The following is a 27,037-nucleotide window of genomic DNA, read 5'->3' on the forward strand; positions in this document are numbered from 1 at the left end:
CAGTTTCATTTCACAAAAACAAACTTTGCGCTCAGTATTTATTAAATACTGAGCGCGCAGTTTAGTATTAAAATTAATCATCAAAATAATATGACATTACATCAGCTATAAAATAATATATACTTTATTGTATTATTATGTTTATATAATATTTATTGGCAGAATCTTGAAATTTAGTGCAACTGAACAGAAAATACATGATTTCGTAAATTGAAATTTTATGGAATACATTTCAAGGTACTCTTTGGACACTAGCGCCAGTTGCTAGTCGCCAGTGCCAAAAAGTCTCCGTCCATCGATTTTAGATGTCATTGTGACTTCCGTTCTCAAACCGATGCTATGTCAGGGCGCAACATTTGAACTCGTAATATATTTATATTGCAAAATAATGTGTAGTGTATTAATGAAAGAAAAATGAGTCACACGTAGAAGATTGAAAATTATACATGTTTACTTTACGCCCTTTTTATCGAAATTTCGAAACAAAACGTGTAAAATAAAGGTAAGACATTATCTTTTTATTTTTAATATTTAATTCAGCGATTAACCGATTTAATTACAATTTTTACAATAACATAAATATTATTTGAACCTCTTTTGCATTTTATGCCGTAATAAATAGAAAGAAAGCTCAACATTCTCATTTCAAATACTTTAATGTTGGAATTATTGATCTATGAAAATCAAGTGATCCTTAATTTTATAACATGTGGGAAATACGTCGTTTTACTGGAGATAAGATGTCGTAAGGTCAAGGAATACCGATAACGTCGAAAAAGTTTTACTTAATTTTATCTTATTGTGCTCTTAGTAATAAGCACTGCTGCCCTTACGTAATTTTTTTTTTTTGCGCCAAGACCTTTTTAAAAGGTAAATTCACGATAAGTGTTCTCCCTGAGTGAAATATTTGTAAAAATATCGCCCCAACATTCATGATATCAAAATATGATTTTTGCGGCTGAATAGAGTGTATGAGGTTCTTTCCAATAGGTGTTAAGCTAACTGAAACTGTTCTGTGTCCTAAATTCTGTTACTGACAAGTAAATGTTTCTTAGCAAATGCTTAACTTCGAATTTATGTAACCTAAGTTGTTTATATTACAAGTCTAGAATAACTACCTAGTAATATTCCTTCAAATCGATAGTACAGCTAATCCAAAGGTTGTATCATAATTTACGCTTCTTGCCCGAGGTCCACCTTCCTGGCTCACCTGGATGGACCACGGGAAAATATTTATTCCCGTGGCTCACCTGGGGATTTTTCTTTTCTCGTGAGTCACCTTGTTATTAAAACTCCTATAACATTTCAATTGCAAAGATATCCATATAAGACTACCATTATAATTGAATTTCTTAATGTATGGCAATAGTTGCCTGAAGGACTAAAATACGGATAAATTCAAATTTAAAAGTATAAAATGAATAGTGAAGAAAGGGTGTCAATGTTTTATTGTTCAAGGTATAATCACTGATATAAAATTAAAGCATTTAAAAGTGAATTCGCGCTATAACAGATTTTGACAGAAAAGAAATTTTTTCTTATGTTAGGATTGTACAACAAAATGTGTACTTTCAAACTAACTTTTCTGGGCCTAAGGTCGTGAAATAAAGAAAATGAGATATGACCTTACTGTCTGTCTGTAACTGTCTCCGCATTCTTAGCATTTCAGTAAACGAAAACAAACTTCCATAAATCGATCTGTTATCGTCGTAATTAACTATTTTGCGAGTTAATACCTAATCTAATAATGACTCGTTTACGTAAGTGATCTGAAAAACATCAAGTTACGTAGTATAGTAGCGATAGTAATGTTGATAGACGTGAATGATGAAAATTCCGGTGTCTCGTATTTTTTATTTTGAACACACATATCGCTTTTGATTTCGGTTGTAGGTTAACACCAATACGCATGCACTTAGATCGCGTTGCGAATTATAGTTTCTTTTATTCCAAGTGATGATGGTGGCAAGCGACACGCATGTCCATAACAGTTGATCCTTTAGTGGCAGTAGTGCTCCATGTGAAAGAGCTCGTCCAGGGAAGTACTGCCACCTTACCTATTTCTGCCGCCAAGCAGTAATGTCAGCATTACTGTTTTCCGGATTTGAAGGGTAACGGTGTTGGTGAAATTACTCAACTTACGTATCAGGGTGACGGGCGCAGTGACAACGCCCCTCAGATCTTTGTGATTTAAAGCTCTGAGTGGCACTGCAATTGTTGACAGGCGTGTAGCTTACTATCAGGTGCACGATTTGTTCGTCGCGTCACCTATATTATAGAAAAAAAGTTGCAAAAAAAGTTGAGGGGCACTGCCACTGCGCCCATCACCCTGAGACATAAATTGATAAGTCCCATATCCCTGTAATTTCACCAGCACCCTTACCTTTCGCAACCGGACCGCAACAATGCTCACATTACTGCTTCGTGGCAGACATAGGTAAGGTGGCATGACGTACTTCCTTGAACGAACTCTTTCTCAAGGAGCACTGTTTCTAATAAAGTAGCATATAGATTATGGATTAAGTAAATACTGCATCTTTGTCTACTTATTGTATGTCTTACGACCGAGAAAGACACGACAGATCTCCTTAGAAAAGTATGGATGATTAACCGTGTGGTGGCCCAATGTGGGTTCTAGACTTGTTTAAGTTAAACTCTTTTCGACACCGACACAATTGTATCTTCGCGATATTTTCCCTCGTATTTAGAACTACTTGGACAACTTATACTTGCAAAGGTCATTGTAATTTTACGAAAACAATTGTAATAAGGGCAGCGACAGTTTTGCGCACTTTTAATTTAAATTGAACTCTAAATTATGTGAGAAAGTTCAATATATTCAAATGAAATAAATTACATGGAAAACGATTTAAATTTTCATTAATTTAAGATATTGTTGATAACATATCTTGATTAATTAATCAAATTACCATTTTATTTAAAACGGTTTGCATTAGGGGTGTGGGCGCTGGATGAAGAGGTCCCGGGTTCGATTGTCGGTGAAGCCAATTTGGTAAAGAAACAATCTCTTGGGACTGGGTGTTCTGGAAAGTGCCCCAAAGCTAACTTCGTTGCTCGTAGTACCTACCGGAATTCCTAGTTTGGTGCCGGGTAATTGGTGTGGTTGACTGGCACATATAAAAATATATATTCTCGATAAAATCATTATTATCATCAACTTGTATGCGTCCCACTACAGGACAATGATCTCTTTTATAGAGAGTGTTTATTCATTTATTCAGAAACTGTGTAACGTTGTTACGTGGTACAATGGCGTTACAGTGATTCAAAAAATTATTAACCTAAACTAAAATTAACTACAAACTACAAATCCACCCAGTCTGTCTGTCTAACACTCTCTTCCAATCGGTCAAAGGTTTCGCTGTCCCTTTTTTCCTTCGCCTTTAACCACAGTTCACCGCTGCGTGCGTTTAGAAAACTTCCTAAGTCTTCCAAGTGCTTTGTGAACTTCCTCTAAAGGCGTGTCATAAAGTAAATTTAGTGTAATCTGAAAAAAAAATTGGTGAAATTAAAGGCACAAGGCTTGTCAACTTATGTCTCAAGGTGACGGGCGAAGTGGCAAAGTCCTTCAGATTTTTGCGATTTAAAGCTCCGAGTGGCACTGCAACTGTTATGGACATGCGTGTAGCTTACCATCAGGCGCACAACTTGTTCGTCCCGTCTCTTGATATTATAAGAAAAAACTAAATCCCTCTGAAGAAAAAAACCAGTGCCTTAGGAAACATTGGCATAAGTCAGCGTCCTATCCTACCTTTACTTTTGTGTATTTTTGTATGTCATAATATGACACACAAAAGTACTCATACTTTTGTGGAAATTGCACATATTTTGTGTGTCATACTAGTATGACACACAAAAATACACGAAAGTAAAAAAAAAGTGTTTATATATCTATCTATTACGCAACTATACCTACTGCGGATAATTCGAAAATGACTCGGTGGCGCAAGTGCTCCGATGGAGATCGAATTCAAGACCTCGAACCGCGACAAGCATACTCCCAACTCTCACGTAGGTTCTCAGAAAAGTCATGTCTCGATAACTAATTATATGTATATTATTCTAATTACTTCCTTAACTATGTGTACTCAATTTATAATGGAAACATAAACAATAGATTAGATAAACAATTCTAAACATTGCTTGGCTGTTATCTTTACAGGAGATACACTTTCAAGGGTGGTTCATGTTAATTGACCACAGTATATTAATAAATCGTTTTTAAAAGAATACGTTTTGATCGATAGGTGTCATTATTTTACATTACAAATTACAGGCATTTGGGTGGGACTTGTCAACTTATGTCTCAGGATGACAGACGCAGTGGCAGTGCCCCTCAGATCTTTGCAATTTAAAGCTCTGAGTGGCCCTGCAACTGTTATGGACAGGCGTGTCGCTTACCACCAGACACACGACTTGTTCGTCCCGTCACTAGGTAACATAAGAAGTTAAAATTCAAAATATAAATTTGAATGCAGTATTTTCATTATAATGCATGTACACTGGGCGTTTACACGATTATGGAAGTAATATTGTCTGGCTTTGAATCACTTCACAAAATGTGTACGTACATTTTGATGTGCACGTGGCTTTAGGAGGATATAACTCTCTTATTTAGGTGTAACCGTTTATATGTATACAATTCTTTATTGTACCAAATAAATACAACAGAAATATTAGATTAACAGAAAGTGAGCAAAAGGTGCACTTATCTCTAAAAGAAATCTCTTCCAACCAACCCAGGGCAGTGAGGGCTAAGGTTATAAGCGGGCTATAGCGTGCAAGAGAGAATGAAAAAGAAATGTAATAAACTACATAAATAAAAAATAAATATAAAATACCATTTACTTACATAAGTATTATAATGAATACCTAAATAAGGATGTAAAAAACAATAAGATGATTACAAAGAGAGTTCAGCAAGAAAGTGCGTTTTCAATCTTTTCTTGAAAGAAGCGATAGACGTACTAGATTGGATATGGGAAGGGAGTCTGTTCTACAACTGCGCTGCACGAGAACAAAAGGAGTTAAAAAAGAAATTTGTTCTACATTTAGGACGAACGAACATCAGTTTAATACCTATTATATTTTATTTGCAGCACAAAAATGTCACTTATAGACCTAACCAAACCTCGTTGGGACCAGAACACGTACTGGGGACGAGCTACGCACTTTTTCCACCTGACCAATCCGCTTAATGTCCTGGCCAGCGACAAACAGCTCGACGAGGCCAAGAAGATCGTCACTGAGTTCAGGTAAGAATGTATTTTACTACAATATTTTACCAGGACGTTGCCGTGGGACATGTGCACCACCAGTGGATGTATCGGATTGAACATACGCACTTCCTCTAACTCGATTATTCCCAAAGTTGTCTATTTTGACCAACAGGGGTAATTTTCACCTTACAAGGGGTCCATGTCAATGCATGAGACGTTAATGGCAGGTCGTGGCCAAAATTTTGGTCCATAAATAGAATAATCCACATTGTATAGATTATTTTATAATAGACGTAAATTACCTATGAAGTTCTTTAAAACAATTTGGCAACTATCACGATACTCGTTTAGATAAACGTATAAAACTTAACATATTTTTTTATTTTCATTTATAAAGTTTCTCACTAGTATACTGTACTAGCTGTCAGACACGCATTTGTAGTTGATAAATTTGCCAAGAATTAAGTATTTGAAAAGGGGTCTACGCAAAACAGATAAAAATTACGCGTGGTCCACCAGACAAAAAGTTTAGAAACCTCTGCTCTAACTTATCCACGCGCAGCTCAATTAAACCAAGAAGATCGTCACAACACTGTCAAAGTCAAATAATCATTTACGCCATTTTTTAAGCTACTGCTCGTTCACCACGCTGACCTCCCTGAGAACAACGAGCAAGACACTCTAGGGATTGCTCTTTTCAAATAAACTTAAATGCTATGGAAAATACTTTGAATCAAATTTGTGTGGAATCTAGAGCCATGTCATCTTTCCATACATCTTTATCTAACACATAGTCTTCATTTTTGTAATATGGCTTTTCAATTAAAATACTTTTAATGTAAGTTTTAAACTTAGGAAACGATTAATCTTAATATATTCTCCGGAACCTTATTGTAAAAAAGTGTACAGTTGCCCGTAAAATAATCGTTTACCTTAGTTAAACGAAATCGTGGTACCATGACATCTTCTTTCTTAATGAAATTATTTAACTGAATTCAAGTAACGTATAAATAAAGGTTGGCAAATTAGACATCGACTCTCGCCATCTATCTTAAAATTTAGGCTTTATGTCGCCTAATAAGGATCTTCAATTTTGTTAGTTATTCAACTCGGTCCATGGCCATCCCGAGGGACTGACTTTTCGATGAAGGCTGCTAACCACAGGCATAGTCTGTGCTGCTAACAGATTGATGTTTGCAATTAATGCGTGAAGTCGTAATCAACTGCGTGAAATCGAGATCGACTGCACGTAGTTAATCTGTTCGCAGCCTAGCGCCCAGTTACAGGACGCGACAGTTTTCGCGGAGCTATTGCGCAGTGACTGCCCAATTACCACGCTTTCACGTACATTACTGGCGAATCTGAATTCTATTTACGAGGTAGCAACGTTTAAATTCCTCAGAACAAGACAACCGCGCGATCGTGCACGCGTTGTCCAAAGACAAGCCAGTCTCGCCCGGGGCCGGAGGCGCTCATTTAAGTTAAAACCTAAAAGCTAAATCAATAGAGCGTATTTTGCCATAACAGCTAGATGCACGCGGTCGCTGCGCGCCGGCCACTTGGTATCTGCGCGGCGAGCATGCGGTACCCGCGCGGCGTTAGCGCGATGAAATTCGTGTCAAATAAACGCTCCCTAAGGGGCTCATGTCCAATTGCCGTCTTCCTGTGTTATCACGTGATCTGCCCTTTTTCACCTTAGCTCAGTTACTACTAAGTACTACTACTAAGTTACTCAACTTTTTGACTACGGTTGAGTCGATTTCTATGCTGAGAAATATATGTCCAAACATAGGATCGTCATTCGTTCCAATCTGGTCCAATCAAAACTGGTCAGATTTGGCCTTAACATTCGATATAGAGAAACAAATAACAAAGGTTTGAGTCAAGTTATATATAATGCTTAATAATGTACTCTGTCTACCTGCTGCGCAGTTTTTAACATTTTTGTGGTTATGTACTGAATAATTATTAATTAACAGACCGTGAAACTACTTCGGAAAATCAGGAGAATAATATAAAAGTCACACTGTGGTAATCAACATCTAAATGCTGATAATATATAACATTATCTAAATGAGTAAGCTTCTATTGTATCTACATTACACACCTGTGATTGTTTTGGACATTGTCAGAAACAATTGGCTCAGATATTATTTTCAAAACACCGTGCCAAGTTTTAACACCAAACTATGGAAACAACATAACAAAATTCACGGATGTTCATCAGTGCGACTGACGAATGCTGAAAACATTAGGTTTACTGATATTTATTTCTTCTTCTTCTTCTTTTTCTTCTTCTTGGTGTGCAATCTTCTACCGAAAGTCGGCTATCGTTTTAGCCACTTGTGCCCGTGAAGTTACAGTTCGGAAAAGTTCTGTGGAACTCATTGAAACTATTCGTTCTTGAGGCAGACTCTCCTGAAAAGAATGAGTAAGAAACTCTAGTATTTGTATATATTTATCATTTACAATATTTATTTCAAATATTATAAATCAAGACATGCTGTAAAAGCTGAACGGGTCATTGTCATAAGTTTTTATTCTTTTTATATTCTTGTTTTTCTTGGTACGTGTTATGTATGTAGGTATGTGTGGCTGCACCCACCACCAGTTCATATTATAATAAATCAGTGCAAAGCTAACCAGCGATCGTTTCACTCGTCAACGCAGCTCCGTTCCGTATATTTAACAGTGGCGACGAACTACCCGCAACAAAAAAAAAATATTGTGCAAAATGGCGAATATTAGTGCTCAGTTCGGGATTTTAAATAGTTTCGATCACAATACACACACATGGAAAACGTATAAAGGTCGTATTGGGCAATATTTCGTAGCAAATAATTTTAATGAATCGACGGATCCTGAGGGCAAGAGAAGAAAGGCGATCCTGCAAAGCGCACTCACAGAGGGTACCTACAAGCTAGCAACGGACCTGACTTTACCCAAGGAAATCGACGACGTGCCCTACGAAGATTTATTAAATCTTTTAGACACTCACTTCACACCAAAGAGTGTCGGGTTTGGTGAGCGTCACAACTTTTACGCGGCCGCTCAACAAGTGGGTGAAACCCATTCTCAGTGGGCAGCGAGATTACGAGGTCTGACTGCAAAGTGTGGCTTCCTCAATGTCGAAGAGGCGCTGCGCGACAAGTTCATAATGGGCTTGCTACCGGGACGAGAAAAAGAAGAGCTGTACGCAAAGGATTTAGCCGGTCTCACGCTAGCCAAGGTCGTGGAGACCGCGGAGAACCATGTCAGGGCACGGAGCGCCGCGGCCGCAAGCTCCGCCGCCGGCGGCGCCGGCCTAGCGAGCGCGTCCCATGATCAGTTATTCAAGATCTCAAACAACGGGAACCGTGGAAGTGTAGGCAAAGTAAAGTGTAGTGTTTGTGGGTTTACGAATCATAAGTCCTCGGAGTGTAAATTTGCAAATTACGTTTGCAAAAAGTGTCACGTGAAAGGCCATTTGCGTAAAATGTGTTCTAAAGTGAATTACGTAAAGGTGGATTGCGGTGGCCAGGGTGAGGATGACGAAAGCGATGACGGTGAGCTTTATTACATTCGTTCATTTAGGGGTGCACCCATGGTAGAAACAGTTCTAATTAAAAATAGACCGTTTCAATTTGAAATAGACAGTGCAGTGGGTCAACAGTAACTGTAGTGTCGGAGGTCTTGTATAAAACTCATTTTAAAGATGTGCCGTTATCCAATACTATGAAACAGCTGATGACGTACAATGGAAAGAAAATTGAATGTGTAGGTATATTTCGTTTGCCGATAAGTTATGCGGGACAAACTCACGTTATTGTCTTTTATGTAATACGTGACGGAGGCCCGCCTCTTCTGGGTAGGGATTTTATATCAGCGTTTAATTTGCAATTGGTACCGGTGAATTTTTGTGTGGATTCTGTACCACCTGTTGAATTGTTGCAACAACAATATTCAGAGCTGTTTTCGGACAAATTAGGCACTTTTAACAAGTACAAAATTAAGTTGTTGTTGAAAGATAATGCTAAACCGGTTTTCTGCAAGGCACGTCCCGTCGCATTCGCTTTGCGCGATAAGGTCAATCACGAAATTGACAGGTTGGTCCGGTTAGGTATTATTGAGCCTGTCGAGCACTCAGAATACGCATCTCCGATAGTTCCAGTTCTTAAAAAGAATGGGTCAGTCAGATTGTGTGCCGATTACTCTAGAACTATAAACAAACAGCTGCAGGTGGAAAAATATCCACTTCCCACAACTAGTGAACTGTTTTCTAAAATACATGGGGGTCAACACTTTAGTAAATTAGATTTATCTATGGCATATAACCAGTTTGTTTTAGATAACGAGTCAAAAAATCTTACTTGCATAAATACAAACCGTGGGTTATATACTTTCTCTCGATTAGTATTTGGGTTAGCCAGCGCACCCTCCATTTTTCAACGCGCAATCGAAGGGGTGCTTTCAGGTCTAGATGGCGTATTATGTCTATTAGATGACATTTTGGTCACTGGTAAGGACTGGAAGGAGCATCTTGAAAGGCTGAATGCTGTGCTGAAGCGGCTGCAGGACGCAGGCCTTACATTACAAAAAGAAAAATGTAGATTTTTTCAGGATAAAGTTCATTATCTTGGCTATATCATTACGAAAGACGGGTTGAAGAAAGCACCGGAAAAAATTAAGGCCATGGTTGAAGCACCAGTTCCGAAAAATGTTAGTGAGTTGCAGTCATTCCTAGGGCTCATAAACTATTATAGGAATTTTGTACGAAATGCATCCGCAATCCTCAGTCCTTTATATGAATTATTGAAAAAGGGTTGTAAATGGGACTGGAATGAAGTTCATGATACGGCATTTCGAGAAATTAAAAAAGTTATGACATCGGAACAGGTTCTTACACATTTCGATTCAAGTGCGACGATCATTTTAACCGTCGACGCTTCTCCTAAGGGGTTGGGAGCTATTCTTTCTCAAATAGGTAAAGACGGTGTAGAACGACCCTTATCTTTCATGTCGCGTACGTTAAATGCGGCGGAAAGGCGATATGCTCAAATACAGAAAGAGGCAACTGCAATAATTTATGGCGTGCGACGATTCCATCAATATTTGTATGGCAGAAGCGAACCTTTCATATTACGAACGGACCACAAGCCACTTCTGTCCATTTCTGTCGGGCCACATAAGGGCATTCCAGAGATGTCTGCAAATAGATTACAACGGTACGCTTTGTTTCTGAGTAGCTATAACTACAAAATAGAATACGTTCGCAGCGCTGATAACAGTGCGGACTACCTGTCGCGCGCGAGCCTGCCGAGAGAAGTGCACGAGTGCGCGTGCACCGAACAATGCAAGTGCTGCGATTGCGAGGTAGCATATGACCGGGCGACCTATGTCTGTTTCGTAGTAGACGGCAGCATGCCCGTCACTTTACACAGATTACGCGAAGAAACAAAATCGGACATAGTCTTACGTCTAGTCATTAACTGCATTATGAAAGGCTGGCCGCCTAAAGTTGATGATATTCGGTTAAAACCGTATCATTTGTGTAGATCACAACTGTCTTATGAGAATGGATGCGTAATGAGAGGTCATAAGGTCGTCATCCCCGCGAGTTTACACCAGACAATGTTAAAAGAATTACATTCGTCGCATTTAGGTATAGTTAAAACAAAGGGCGAGGCTCGTTCTAGATTTTGGTTTCCAGGAATTGACCAAGCGGTGGAAACCATGATAGGTACGTGTGATGTGTGCATTCAGTTGCGCCCCTCGCCGCCCCGCGCCCCGCTGACTCCGTGGGAGTACCCAGCTCGATCATTTGATAGAATTCACATATATTTCCTTGGTCCAATTAAAGGTTGTGTATACTTAGTAGCAGTAGACGCACATACTAAGTGGGTAGAGGTATACAATATGAAAACGTCCACGTCATCAGCGGCAGTGATTTTAAAATTATGTGAATTTATGTCTAGATTCGGTGTTCCTAAAACGATTGTTAGTGATAACGGCACAGCTTTTTGTTCGCGGGAATTTGAGTTGTTTTGTTCAACAAACGGGATTTCGCATATGACGTCACCGGTCTACCACCCGTCGAGCAACGGCCAGGCCGAAAGTTTTGTAAAAATTGTGAAAAGGGGAATAAAGTCGTGTCTTTTGTTGGATCTCAACGCGGGGGATACGTGGACAAAATTACTGAAATACCTAATGGATTACCGTAACTCTGTTAACACTACCACGGGGCTGTCTCCGGCTCAACTGGTATTCGGTCACAAGTTAAGATCTAGATTAGATTTGATTGATCCAAACTCATCGGCACCCTCGCCACCGCCGTCGCCTGATATAATAAATAACCAACAGTGTACACGAAATAAGGAAGGGAAAACCAGAGTTAAAAAATTAAAGAAAAACGACATTGTACTGTACAAAAAATTTATTAATAAAACAAAGTATACATGGTGTAAAGGAATCGTACAGAAAAAATTAGGAAATGTTCTATATTTAGTGAAAGATATCGATAGTTCGGAAATGTATAAAAGACACATAAATCAATTAATGTTGTACAAAGGGACTAGTAACAATTATTGGGACTCGGTACATAGTTCAAATGTAAACTTACCTGTTGCGTCACCGCCGCCGCCGCTGCCGCCGCCACAGTCGCCTCCGCCGCCGCCGCCGCCGTCTTCGCCGCTGTCGTCTCTGACACCGCTGTCCTCGTCGGAACCATTATCGCTGTCTCCCGAATCACCGGAACCCCAGGTTGAACTCCCATCACCGAATATTGCTTCACAGTCAGCCAGTGGAAGGAGAGCCGAACTGTATGTGCCGAGCGATTCTCCATGGTCGGGAGAGGACGAATATGCGAGCGGAACTCTACAGAGGGACGATGAGATGCTAGCTGATTCCGTCTGCGCTACTGCGAGACAATCGAATTCCGACGATGAGTTCTACGAAGCGGAAGCCGAAGTCGATACCCGGGACAAGCCACAGGGTCCCGGAGTTGTACCAAAAAGATTGTTACGCCCACGTCCCATTGTGTCTTATAAAAAGTACTTTTAATATTTGTATTAATTTAGGTTATTATAATAGAGGGAGGAATGTTATGTATGTAGGTATGTGTGGCTGCGCCCACCACCAGTTCATATTATAATAAATCAGTGCAAAGCTAACCAGCGATCGTTTCACTTGTCAACGCAGCTCCGTTCCGTATATTTAACAGTACGCCTTCTCCTAGCGGACGTCTACTATCATTATAACCACAGACATATATCTAGATATATAACCGTGAAGTTGCAGCTCGGAACATTTCTGTGGTACTGATATTGAGCCACTCTGGAAGGTTTTGGAAATATGTGATTTTTTCAGATTAAGCTGCAATAGGGAATATTTTTCGCTCTTCATGGTCTGGAAACTGTTACTAGGACCTTTGCAAGGCGACATTGAATAGGCATTATGTACATTATTTAAAAAAAAAAAGGTGTGCATGCTTCATTGTCAATTCCATCTGGTAAAAAGGAGATCAAATGCGCAATTTATAAAAAAGAAATGGTTTTCAGAAAGTCCAAGCGCGTATGCATCCTCTGCAATACGTTGTCATATGTGATTCTATCCGTCCCCAATACTTCCAACATTCTTCGATAAATCCACATTTTTAAAACGTTTGGGTTAGTATCACTCTTAATAGATGAAAACTTCTTAAATATGTTATTTGTAGGAAAACCCAAAAAATGCCATCTGGTTACGACGAAGAGAAATTGTGGGCTGCAAAGTACTTATATGACAGCGCATTCCACCCCGATACTGGTGAGAAGATGATCCTGATCGGACGCATGGCTGCGCAGGCGCCCATGAACACCCTGATCACTGGCGGTAAGGTTTTTCGCTGTAACTACCTGATTGAATTTATATTTATATATATAACGTTTTTTGTCGCATCCGAACGCGCGATCTGAATGGACTAAGACACGCGTGCAGTTTTATTCCACTCTGATCATACAATACAAACATACAAATCTAATTTGCCTGTAAAATTTTCGCAAAATGATAGTCTATCATTCTTCATTATTCATTATGAAAATTTGAAAAATGTTAACTTTTTGAGTGAACAAAATATGGATTAGGTAATTCAAAAACTATGAAACACCAGCTGACTTTCTTATCTGAACGACATAACCTATGATTTTACCACTAATTTGACACAGTTTTAACGCAATATACACTTTTTCTATTTAAAATAGATAAATAATGTGAGTTCAAAAAATGCATGTCCGCGCTACAAGCAAAACTGCGCTTCACGTGACAAATTCGTCGATTGTTACCATCTGGCTCGCTCAATTTGTACAAGTATTTAACAAAGGAAAAGGAAACTTATCGTTCTACCTTAACGTTCCTTTCAAAAGCGTAAAATCTTTTCATTTAAATCTGTATTAGCTTTCAAACATTTTGTCACCAAATTAGATGTATCACGAAATTAGACGAGTTTACTATACGTACCTCAATGTATAGGGTAATGTATCTCAGTCCACTATTGCTCTTAACATCGTAACTTGCCGAGCACTATGTGTCTATACTGGTGTGATGTTAGGTGAGTGGCCATTTAAGGTCAAGACGACCAAAACTTACGTGTACTTATGTCCTCATTTGTATTGCTTAATTCAGTGGAATAAGTCAATGTTGTGCCTCCCTCACGGCTTTTCTATAGGTCAATTCTGGTCAATGTAGGGCCTCTCACACATCATACCCCCGTTTGATATTATCCTATTTATAATAGGGATGATCACATTTTACCGAACGACAGCAGCGACGGTTTTCTGGCAATGGCTGAATCAGACGTTCAACGCCATCGTCAATTATACCAACAGAGGCGGGGACACGCCTATACCTGTCAGGTATTTCTTTAGTCATTCAATACTCGTAAGCGGGTAATCAAAAAAAAAAGAAAAAGGTAATCAATCTGATAAGGAAGTGGCAACTGCAGGCGCCGGCGCCTATCGACGACAATGACGAATGGAGCGAGCAATGCTCGGCATTTCTTTACGTGATCGAATCTGAAATGAGAAGATCCGTAGAAGAAGGAAAATCACCAACATAGCTCAAAGTATTAGCAAGTTGAAGTGGCAGTGGGCAGGGCACATAGCTCATAGAACTGACGGCCGTTGGGGCAGAAAGGTTCTCGAAAGGAGACCAAGAACCGGAATGGTGAAAACCAGATGCATGTCACGCCCGACCGACGAGTCTAGCAATCTTTGGGGGAGGCCTGTGTTCAGCAGTAGACGTCTTCCGGTTGATATGATGATGATATAATCAATAGGTGTACACTACATATACTGAAATTATAGCTAAAATTCTTTGGTTATTTGATATCCATAGGCATTTTGTTTTTTAAGAGCAAGCAAGAGCAAGGCTCAATTCCTGAGCTTACTTAACTAAGATGTTATATCGACCCAATATCATACTGATGGATACATAATAATGTATGTGACCCTGAAGATAGCACAAAATCCTTTGAGAAATATTGAATATAATGAATTTCTGTGTACAGTCAAATGGTCGCGTCATATTGCTGTGCCTGCGGAGGCGCATTGGGTACCGCGCTCTACCTCAATTCCAAAGTAAAGGTAAGTAGTTGTAGAGCCCTTTGTGAAAGAGTTCATCCGGGGCAGTAAGTACTACCTCCATACCTACTTCCACTTTTGCTATGCTATGCGTCTTGAAGCCTATGCGCGCTAACAATTTGAGCCGTGCTTAATACATAGAGCGCACTATAAATTTCCGGAACTGGCCACTTACATAAACAATATTTAAAAAGTAATTAGGTACATTTGACAATGGAACTCTTTGGCTGTAGAATACAGTTTCACTCAGTCTCTTTTCAGTCACTTGTTTTTACATTGTCACGTCATTTTAGAATTTGGTTGTGTATATTATCACAATGGATTTAACTCGTGAAAATTTTCGTGGTATGGTTTTCTACGACTTTAAGTGCAATTTAACAGCTCAGCGGAGCTTCGCTCGGCTTCAAACTGCTTTTGGAGATGAAGCACCATGCAAGACGACGATATTTATAGCTGGTTTGCAGAATTCAAACGCGGTCGTGTGAATCTCAGTAACGAATTTCATGATGGTCGCCCGTCCACTGCTGTGAGCAATAAAAACATCGATGCTGTGCACCGTATGATCAAAACAGACAGGCATGTGACATACCATGAGATTCGGGCATCTTTAGGCATAGGCATGAGTCAAATACGATCAAAACCACACAAACATTTGGGTGTGAAAAAGCTGTGCTCCCTGTAGATCCCACACAATTTGACTGAGGCTCAAAAAACGGATCGCGTCACTTGGTGCAATGCCATGCTTACCAGATTCAATGAAGGGGCGTCAAATTTGGTGTGGGACATAACAGGTGGTGAAACATGGATTTATAGTAACGGTCCCAAAACAAAGCAGCAATCGAGCGTATGGGTCTCTCGAGATTAGCCGAAACCAACCAAAGTGGCGCGCGTGCAAAGCGTGCAAAGCCTCTAAGCGGATGGCAATCATCCGCTTAGAGGCTTTGCACGCTTTTACACTTCTTTACTTTTGCACTTCTTTTTTAACAATATTATCTTAATAAAACTGGACACGTTGCTACTGTTGCTTTGGAAAATCGTTGTACCGTGAATAATGATTTGTACACCACCATTTGTTACCAGGAAGCTATTGACAAACTCCGTAAAAATAACCGTAAACGCCGTATCATCTTGCACCAAAATAATGCCAGTTCTCACACGGCCAGACAGACAAATGAATTTTTGAAGGTGAACAACGTTGACCTTATGAGCCATCCCGCGTACAGTCCCGACCGGGCACCTGGTGACTTTTATTTATTTCCAAAAGTTAAGAACCAGTTACGCGGTCAACGATTTTCATCACATGAAAAGGCTGCCGAAGAGTATGAAAAATATGTTTCAGAGATTGTCACGGAGGAGGCGCATAAATATTTAAAAAATTTATTCATTCGTATGAAAAAGTGCATTAACGCTAATGGAGAATATTTTGAGAAACAATAAATTCATTTCTGACCATTTATAGTATTTTTTTCTTATTCATTCCCGAAACTTATAGCGCGCCCCACGTAATAATTGGGCCTATGTGGTCTAACAAGGAACACGAGGAGGCTCAGACTACATGGTCTTGTACCACATTTCTTTTTTCCCGGGACCTCATGTAAAAAAAAATCTCTCAACGACAATGGTACACTTTTGTACATACCATTTGGGTCACCGAAGTCTTAGTCGTTGAACAACTGCTTGATTGCGGCTGAAAGTTGAACAATGATAGAGAATGATACTGCAATCCATTTCTGGAAGGTACATTGAGATAGTTAAAGTGTAAGTTCGATGTTATAAAGTTACAAATGATAAAAAATACGCAGTACATTAGTGGTACAGTCTATGCCCTAAGGTATCTGACCCTAGCCGACCTTTTGGTTCTGAGAGCCATCTTACACATTCAACAGAAAAGTGTAAAGAAATGCCAGCTTTACAGTTGAAATATGTATTTATGTAATGTAATTAAAGACCAAATTGCCTTAAAAAGTTTCAACAACGTCATTCAATCATTAATAATGCATAAGGAATTAAGTCATATCAAAATGAATTTTGCGGCTCACAGGTTAAAGGTTAAGTTTGTTTAACACTTTTCTTCACACTTACACACAGCTAGTTTTAGCAGGATGCAATCGCGCGTTAGTATCGATGCAGTCGCGCGCTTATGTATCGCTGCGTAAAATCGCGCGCGTGTGTAAAGGCAGACGGTTAACGACTGCATCGCTGCTAAAAATCGCCGTGTGTAACCGCTCTTAGGGTCAGGTATCTTAGGGCGTCTACTGTACATACATCACGTGGAACAGAAAAGTAAACAAATCGCATTCTATTAAACGAAAAATAATCTCATATATCAACAATCAACAAATTACTAATGCGTACTTAAATCATACATAACTCTGTTATTTATTACCTACGTGATAGCGTACATGATTTGATAAAATTATTTTTCCAATTAGAGTGATGTCAATAACTACGTCACAGAGGTGTGTCGTTATTCACTGTTATGCCTACAAAGAATTGTAATAAAATGTTATATAAGTAGTGATAGTTTAAAGGAGGCTAATGCATAACAATGGGACGGGATTGTGACATACGGTGCGATTCAGATGATGGGCCATCTCGTGCCCCTAACATCTAGGGCTTTCCGTCTCGCTGTATTCCCGCGTCCTGGAAAAAAACTCGAAAGTCGAGGCAGTCTCGAAAATACCAGAATAAGGCTGCCTTTCCACCAGAGATGTGCGAGGTTACGAGGCGGTGAGAGGATGTGCAGCGGCGCGGTGCGAGGATGCGTTACGGAATCTTTTCAGCTATGCGCGGGCGGGGTACGGTGTGGTGGGGTGCGCATCCCTCGCTATTTTGTATGTACAAATACTTAGCTTCGCTAACCCTTTCCCACCGGAGCTGCGCTAAGCGAGGCTAGGAAAATGAAGTAATCCTGTTGGTGGATTTTTTCCTCGCACACCGTCTCGCTACGTCACACATCTCTGGTGGAAAGGCAGCCTAAACGAGACTTTCCAAACTATGTATTTCAAAACTAGGTTTCCATACTGCCCCCCTATCATCAACTAACTTAATCGACGTTTTTAACGAAATTGAGTTATTGACATAGTATATGTCATCAGCAAAACGAGATGTATAACCCCCTCGGTTTTTCAATACCTATCTTATTTAGTTTCAGTTTTATTGTTAAAGAGTCGATACAACCTCTAAATGGCTTTGGTTGATTCCGCATAGCAGTGAAAGTGTTGAATTAATCAGTTTGAAAAAAAAATATATTGAGGTTATACTCTGATTAGTACACGGCGTGAAAACACGATCCCTACGAATTTGCACGATAGAAAAAAAAACAAACTTACCTCGAAATTTTACAAGAAAACCTCAGTATTAAATAGGTAATTTACATAATATACTAAAGTTTTTTTTTATATCAACTGAACTAAATGGAACACGTACATATATATAGTATGCGACATACGTTTTCTAAATGGCTTTAATTTCGTTTATAAAAAAAAAATCTGAAATAAAGCCAGTGTCCCTGTCACTCGATCAAAGCAAAATTAACCGTATTAGTACGGAAAAATTGTAATTCGACAATGTTTGCAAATGTGTTAGTTATGACTAGAAAGGGGCATACTATTATTTCAAGTCCAATCGAACCGATATATATTTTCTAACCTCAAAATCACAGTATAAATTATAGAATGTTAGTGTCGTGGAAAATGAATTATCATTCAGCTGCTAATCAGATAGTACACAAATAAAGTTCCTACATATTTGCGAAACGTCACGGATTTACCCACGTCGCGTAATACTTCTGAATATTTGCTCTGCATACGTAACTAGTACAAGCAAAATAATTAAAACAGAATGTCATGTCGCATGATCTCTACCGAAAACTAAGTTTTTAGTTTTAGATAGACAAATTTTTCATTCATTCGTTCGTTACAGTAAAGGGCAATTCCAGTTGACTAGAATAACTATTGTACTTTTCATTTGAGCAGATACTTATTCACACTTTTCCATTTCAATAGACGCTTAGCCCCACTGTTCCATTTTCTCATTTGAGTAGATATTTTAACTGCCACTAGAATAGTGTTCTACTTTTCATTTGAATGGATATTTAAGTATCACTACCATCTCTATAATAGAATTCTATTTTCCATTTAAATAGACACAATGTTGTATTTAGAGATATTTAACTTAATGTTATTGCTGAATTGACATATTGGAATAAAGTGAACCGCCCGCGCCATACCAGCACCATTCAACTCTACATGTTGTTGTAAACATTGTTTCCAAAAATTCAATTGTTTTTAAAAAAATTAGCTGTTACAGAATCAGTTACGAAATTCATTATTATACTACTTATATATTAAAATTCAATTTAGTATCACATTTATTAGAAATATAAAAAAACCCTCGACTATAAAATTTGTTTTTTATCGCTTACGCTAATGGTTCGATATACTGCCGTCTACTAAATAAAACGCGGCGAAGCGACAAATGGTCAAATATCCGTTTCAAATAGCATAAGACAGAACACAAAATTGTCTTTTAAAAACAGTTAAAATTAGTTAACGTGTTCGACTTATCGGAACTCACCCTAATGATGCTTAGCTGAAATATCGTTAAACAATTTCAATATTTTAAAACTGGGTTATGGTTTTTTATGTTATCTCATAACATTATTTTGTCACTTACTAACTTACTAACGGACTGCAGTATAAGAGTGGTTACAAACGGCGACTTTTAGCAGCGATGCAAGCGCACGGTCGTGAAACGCGCACTTGCTATTTACCGGCGATTGCATCAATGCAAACGCGCGACTGCTTCGATACAAACACGTGATTGCATCGATACAAACGCGTGATTGCTTCGATGCAATCGCTTAAAAATCCCAAGTGTAGCGATGCAGTCGCGCGCTTGCATCGCTGCTTAAAATCGCCGTGTGTAACGGCTCTAACTTTGCTAAAAAGATTGCTAAACAATATCGGCCGATCTACTGTAGGTGTCAAAATACTTCAAAAACCAATCCAGGTGATGGCGCGAAAAATTGCGCTCAGAAAATCCTTCCTTCAGACAGTCCTTTGCTGGTAGGTCAAACGTAGCGATAATTGATCCTCATTTTCTTAATCAACCTTTTTTCAAAGGCTCATATCCGTCCACTGATTTAATACGACTGTATCAATATTAAAATAATCAAATATTGCAGAACATGAATCCGTTGTTCGCGCGGTTCGTGCCGTTCGCGGCTGTCGCCGGCGCCAATTGCCTCAACATTCCCATGATGAGAAGCAGGTATTTAATATTTTGTGGTCGCTAGATTGATTACGATTGGTAAAGATTAGAGCTTTAGTAGCAGTAGAGCTTCTTATGAAAGAGTTCGTCCAGGAATATACTGCCACCTTACCTAGCTCTGCCGCCAAGCAGTAATAATGTCAGCGTTACTCGAAATTTCGGTTTTGAAGGGTAAGGGTGCTGGTGAAATTACAGGCACATGGGTGATGAGCACTTTGCGAATAAAACCCTGAGTGGCACTGCAACTGTTATGGACAGGCGTGTAGCTTACCATCAGGCGCACGACTTATTTGTCCCGTCAACCGATTTTATAAAAAAAAGTACTGCCACCTTACCTATCTCTCCCGCCAAGAAGTAATGTGAGCATTGCTACTGCGTTCCGGTTTGGATAGGGTAAGGGTACTGGTGAAATTACAAGCACATGGGACTTGTTAACTTAAGCCTCAGGGTGACGGGCGCCGTGGCAATGCAGGTGCAGGATCTCGAGCATAGACAACGAGCTAGAAGACCCTCCCAGAAAATGGATCGACGTGGCTGGGAAATCCCATGATCCTAAACAAGTACCGGTACCTTCACGGACATTCTGTTAGGTTAGGTTATTTTTAAAAAGCCAAGATGTATTTCTTTGCGAAATGAAGCCTTATGTTTCCCCACGTAATGCAACATAAAAGCTGAATTCTTATAATCTAGTTTTAAACTGGAAAAAAGTCTTAAAAATAAAAAGGAACCATGTAAAATGAAATGGAACTAAGCTGATGATGGTTGAATTCCAGTGAAATAATCAACGGCACACCGGTTTTCACGCTGTCGGGCGAGCGTATCGGAGAATCGCGGAACGCGGCACGATACGGCATCAGCCTCGTCGTCGTCTCCAGGATTTTCATGGCCATACCCGGAATGAGTAAGTCTTGGTTTCACTAACACTACCACCTTTGCTGGGGCCAATGCCGTCTTTGCCTATGGTGCAGGGTGTGCGGCGCACTCACAACACATTCAAAGAACCTTCGTCGTTCACGACGCAAGAGAAATAAACGGGCAATTGCTTCCCAACATCATTTATAATTGCGCCATTTGCACCCAAATTTCCGAGCACTGGGGAAAATATAACTGTTAAAATTCGTACAAAAGTCGTGATATTCAATAAAGTTAATAAGGTCAGTATGGGTAAGTGTGACATACTTTTTACGAAGTTTATTTTGAACATAAAATTCAAGCCATTTGAGGTTGAGGTTTCAACTTTTTCTATAGGCAATATTTAATAAGGCTCATAATTGACTGAAAATAATATGTTTTATAAAATTTCAACATTAATAATTTATTATTAAGGTCTAAAACTGAAAGCACTACTACACACACACTTTACACTACTACACACTTTCCCGACGAACCGAGGCAAGTGTGACTTACATTGCTAACGCACGACACTATAACAATAACTATTTTTTATTGTAAAATGCAAAGATTATGTTACCTAAGTACAACAAGGAATCATGTGTCACTTACATAGGTTGCTTTAAGCATTTAAGAAAAAAAGTTATGAGTAAGTGTGTCATACTGTGCTTCAGACAGAGGTAGAAAACCTTTTAAAAGAAAATTAAAAAGCCACTTTACTGGTGCTTAGAACATAATATAATAAAAGATTCTTGACCTGGTTTATAGTTTTTATAAGGGGTGATGAGATTATTCTCTTTTACTCTGATTTAAAAAAGTCCCTAGAGTCCGTTTAGATAAAAATACAACGGACTCGGCTATGTATTCCGTTCACCGTACGACATGCACTAAAGATAAAAACGAGATTTAGTCACAGTGATACTTTCTGGCTGTTCTCTTCTTCCTTGAAACGCTAATCTCAAATGTCATCACTAGTTTTATCCAAAACAAAACTAAAATAATAAATTAATGTTTACCACCTCTGACTTGGGGCAAGTGCGACACATACTTACACTTACCGCAACTAAAGTGGGCACACTTCCCCGATCACCTAATTTTATGGTTACGTTTTTTAAATACACATAGAACTCATATTTTTCCAATCCAAGTGAAATAGTAATATTAAGTTTAACAACTAAAAAAAGAACTTGCCTATACAAAATACCTTCTCTCGTCGAAATCACCAAAATTTCTGTGCCACATGTGAATTGAGATTCGTATAAAAAAAGTGACAGATTTCAAAATGACGATAGCCACGAAAATACCTAACAGAGCTATCTAAATTTAAAAGTGTGGATCAGTAGTACTTTTAATTACATTAACAGTAATTTTCAGGAAAGGTTTTTGTACTCAATTTTGGTGACGATTTTTAATATTTAATTACTCGAATATAACATCGTAAAATATAAAAGAATATTTCAGGTGACCACACTCGAATATTAAATAATACTTCATGGTGATATTCTATAAATATTTAAATAAAAAGAAATTGTCACCAAAATTGAGTACAAAAAACTTACCTGAAAATTACCCTAAGTGCGTTTGCTCTTTGTATCACCCAAAAAAATAGGTACATAATATCTTAACTGGTATCGAAGGAATTTTTCTTTAATAAGTATTTTTCAAAGTGAGAAAGGACCCTAATTTTGTACAAAAACTTTAAATAATGACTAATTAAACTGAAATATTCTGCAATTATTACTGTTTAATAACAAAGTAATATTAATATTTCACTTATTATAATATAGAATGTTGCTTTTTGACTTTGTTTTTCTTTTTGAAGCGGAATGCGCTCGTGGTTAATACCTAGAAGAAATTAAAAAAATATATGAAGATAGAATATGAAAGTATGTTTCTTTTTTTAATATTTCTTTATTTACAGTACTGTACAGTACAGACAGTACGCACAAATACCCATAGCTTCAGATCTGGTCGTTTTATCACTACAATCCATACTGTAAAAGTAGTTACATAGTAGATATTACGAAATGTTAAAAATGCCAAGGTTTCACATGTAAATTATTTTAAAAATAAGGTACCTTCAAATTAGACACTTATAGAAGCGCCACAGTGGAGCCATTGTGGCGCTACAGCCGCGCCGTTACTAAAATTAGTGAGCTTCTAAACACTAAACGAAAGTTCGTAAGGCATTTTGTAGTTAGAAGTTCATTCAAATAACATGGTAGGTGGTTTACATACAACATTTTGATATAATGTATTCTTTAATTGTCATAGAGTCGTGGTTTTTTTAAACTTAACTTTTTGCATGGAAAATAAATTCTTATGCTATATAATTTTGGAACTATGTATACAGGGTTATTTGTAAAATAATAACCCTCACAGGACTGTATTATACAATTACTATCATCATAAACTACAACTTTTTAAATAATTAGTCAGATTTTACTTTCTTAAAAAAAATTATTAAAGATCGCTCTAAACGGTAATAACTCTGTGCGGTAGCGAAAAGAAAGCACATACATAATTATTTTTAAGAATGACAGCATGCGGAAGGCGTTGCTAAAAATACAGATCTAAAATTTTAAAATTTATCGACTATCTGCGAGAAAGGCTTTGCCTAGTGCAGAAATCGTAGGAAATTCTCTGTACGCGATATACGCTACAATTGAGTTGTGTTACCTGATTCTTTGCCGTACTTAAATTGTAATGTACCTACACAAGTTCATTTGTAAAAAGTGTCAGATACTAAAAAGAAACTTAAAAGTTCGTTTTTGGTAAATTTATAATGTTTTGTAAATAGTCATGGAACAACAGTTGTTTATATAATAATGTTAGTAATATAGTCCAGGAAGGTTGTTAGTAGTATGAAAATAAGCATGTATAACTGAACAGTGAAAAACCACGACTCTGGATGTTACTTTTTACGTGTCTACCGATTGCCTTAGTTAATTACTAAATATTATATTCAAAATCTTGTGTATAAAGCGCGTTTTGCCCAACTAATTTAATTGTAATTGCAGTACTAACACCAATGGCGACGAATTTCGGCCTAAAACGCGGGTGGTTCCGCGGGGGAAGGCATTGGCTGATATTACCCTTCCAGCTGGCGTCGGTGGGATTCTGTGTCACCATCGCCACACCTCTCGGATGCGCCATGTTCCCACAACAAGCTACCTTTCCTGTGTCTAGATTGGAACCTGAATTGGCTGTAAGTAACTTTGTCCAGTTATACTTCGTTATAAGTGTAAGTTTTGTTCTTGATTAGATTTTAAAATCTGGACTGTTAAGTTAAATTATGGCAACATTAATTAGCAAATAAATCTGAGGGCGTGTCAGTCAACATATTCGCCGAAGATGTTAGCTTATTCTATTTGAGATAACTTTATCCACGGGCAATACAATTTTATTCCTAACTTACTTTTATCACTTTTTGGATAGGCCAATTATATCTATCCACGAAAATATGTTATTTAAAAAGTATCAAGAATAAGAAATAAGAAAAATTAAATCAAATGTAATAATCCTGCCTCTGTTAAAAGAAAACAGCGAAAAAAGAACATTAAAAATAAAATGACAGCATAACATGTCATCTGACATTTTTTACTTGTTTCTTTAATGTATTAGGTTCATCAACAGCTGTTATCAATTACATGTTTAATTTATATAGATAAGAGGCTTGAAAAGATTCACAAGTAATAACAGACTCAACTGCCAATGTAACTAAATTTTACCAGAATACAAGTATTATCATTCTGGCACAATGTTATTACTATATACTTAAATTCACATGCTTCCGTGTTATTTTCAGAAAATTGCCAGAAGCAAAAACGTGGACACTGTAGTATACAACAAGGGTTTGTAAACGTAAAACCAAACAAGCACGAGCTTCGTAGACGTCCTAACTATATTAACTACTTCAAGAGTTCATGGTAGATAGGAAAATATCATTACGGAATTGAACAGAAATTTTCATGCGGTCTTCCCTAGAACGGTTACACTTTGGACACCGATACAAACGCACATTTGTGACATACAAAATAGGTGCGCAGCGCCTGGGTTTTAACCCAGCGTTAACAAAGCGTTTAACGTAACGTAACGTAACGCCCGAAATCGCGGGCAAAACTATTTACAAATAAATATTTATTGTTTTGAACGAGTTTTGTTCAAGTTTAATGATATTAATACAAAATGGTTATTGCTTTCTAGACGATTCGATTTGCCTTTCTATTGAAATAAATCGATACAAAAAATCTTGCATATGCACTTGAATCGATCATAATAAAAATTGAATCGTAATGTGCACCCTTAGCAGTGAGAATCCAAAGGATTGCAAGGTGGGTATTATGTGAAGTTGCCGCTTTTTCGTCTAAAAAAGATTTTTTGTGTCAAAATTTGTAATAAGTATACAAGTATTTAAAATTCCGTATTCACTGTTTCGAGCAGAATTGGGATAAACCTGGTTAAAACCCGTGCGAGTTAATTGGGTTTTAACACACTGCCCATCTCTGATCGCTGCTTAAGCGTGATGCCACACGGGCGTTGCCGGTGCGTTGCGTGCGATACGAGCTGTTCCGTCGACGCGCGCTGTTTTAACGCAGCGTGTGGCATGTCGTTCTGATATATACGTAGTACGACGCAGCTGCGATGACGCAACGTGTAACGTACGAGGACTAGCGACTGCATCGCGACTTACTCGCTGCAGACGCGCTGCTAAAAGTCTCCGTGTGTAACCGCTCTAAAATGCATTGAGTTGCTGCTATAGAGATATAAATAGTTTTGTAGTTAAAGACAACTTCTATAGCTTAATGTGTGGCTGATTGTACCTATGACAACACGGTGAAATAGGGCTTCAGTGGACTTATCTTTGAAGGGAAAAAAATAGAACACTGTAACATTTATCTTATATATATGTAACATTAACATTATCAAAGTATAATTGAACTTTGAAACACCCTGTACATTTACCTCTAAAGATGGACGGCACCATGTAGAGATTTAGATTGAACAATATACCAACTAATTCTAGTCCAACCTCTTCGTATATAAGACCCGTGTTCAGCAGAGCATTGATTGTGTCACTATAAATAAAATAAGAGCCGGTCAGCAAAAGGTACCGGACTACCTTTTATTTTGTTTGTGGGTAGTAATAGAAGCTCCGAAAAGTAAATTGAAAATAAGCTTATTCAAGATAATACGATAAGCATTGCGTTAGGGTCACGGGCCGTGAGAAAAGTGGCTGTGGTTCGGAACCTCTGTTATTTCCCTATATTTATTAAGAAATGTTAAATAAGTTAGTTAGAAATATTATTTCAATTAGCAACATGTTCTGTACAGTGTAAATTTTAAACGATACTTAAGAAAAAAATTTAAATGTCTATGATTAACGCATATTAAAATAATATTCCAAAACCTATATTATTTACATTCCATATAAATTGTGATAAGTTTTTTTGTTTTTATTGATCATATATTTTACTGTTTTTTAATGAATGTCTTATTAATTTTATACTCAAATATACAATTAAAGGTATAATTGATCTGATTGATTTATTTAAGTAAGTACATTTTGTTCAAAATGTAAAGATTGTTTTTAATACCTTTAATTAATACAGCTGAGGATGTAATACCATAATATAATAAGTATACAGTGTAACTCTATTAAAATGTAGCAGCAAGGCTTTTACACATCAGCGAATGCTGATTTTTTTTACCATAACGCTGATTTCGCAGCTGTGCATATTTCTATTTAATGAATTATCTAATCTACGATCCATGTATAAAAACATTCATATGTAAGTACTGCGTTTGACAAAGGTTATTTCAATACAGCACGAGAATATTGTTATGAATATCTTATTTTTTCAAATTATGTTTACTACTTGTAGGTACAACTAAAATTATAATGTGATAACCCTGCGCTCCGATGTGTAGGCATTGACGCGCCGCGCGCCGTCCGTAAGAGTTGCACCAATTGTCTTATTTTATACTATGGTAAAATAATGTCACCGTCTCGACTGTATACTGGCAACTGGTACTATC

At 37.9% G+C, this 27,037-nt stretch overlaps 1 protein-coding gene across 1 annotated transcript; it reads left to right on the forward strand.

Annotated features, from left to right (window-relative positions):
• Positions 1-262: 262 nt before the first annotated feature.
• LOC113232367 (sideroflexin-1) lies at positions 263-26,608 on the forward strand. The gene is made up of 9 exons (XM_026467049.1): positions 263-502; positions 5,121-5,276; positions 12,934-13,088; positions 13,990-14,107; positions 14,761-14,836; positions 20,022-20,107; positions 20,881-21,008; positions 24,019-24,206; positions 24,807-26,608. The coding sequence occupies exons 2-9, from the start codon at positions 5,128-5,130 to the stop codon at positions 24,858-24,860; spliced, it is 954 nt and encodes a 317-aa protein (XP_026322834.1). The 5' UTR covers positions 263-502; positions 5,121-5,127; the 3' UTR covers positions 24,861-26,608.
• Positions 26,609-27,037: the final 429 nt, after the last annotated feature.

This window comes from Hyposmocoma kahamanoa, unplaced genomic scaffold (assembly GCF_003589595.1).
Source record: "Hyposmocoma kahamanoa isolate Upper Pololo Valley unplaced genomic scaffold, ASM358959v1 76, whole genome shotgun sequence".
NCBI lineage: Eukaryota > Metazoa > Arthropoda > Insecta > Lepidoptera > Cosmopterigidae > Hyposmocoma > Hyposmocoma kahamanoa.

Bases quoted from the DNA above. Each gene is read 5' to 3' on its own strand.
- LOC113232367 (XM_026467049.1), top strand. From the start codon at position 5,128: ATGTCACTTATAGACCTAACCAAACCTCGTTGGGACCAGAACACGTAC. The intron at 20,108-20,880 runs GTATTTAATATT...GTTGAATTCCAG, and splicing joins ATTCCCATGATGAGAAGCAG to TGAAATAATCAACGGCACAC. The intron at 24,207-24,806 runs GTAAGTAACTTT...TGTTATTTTCAG, and splicing joins GATTGGAACCTGAATTGGCT to AAAATTGCCAGAAGCAAAAA.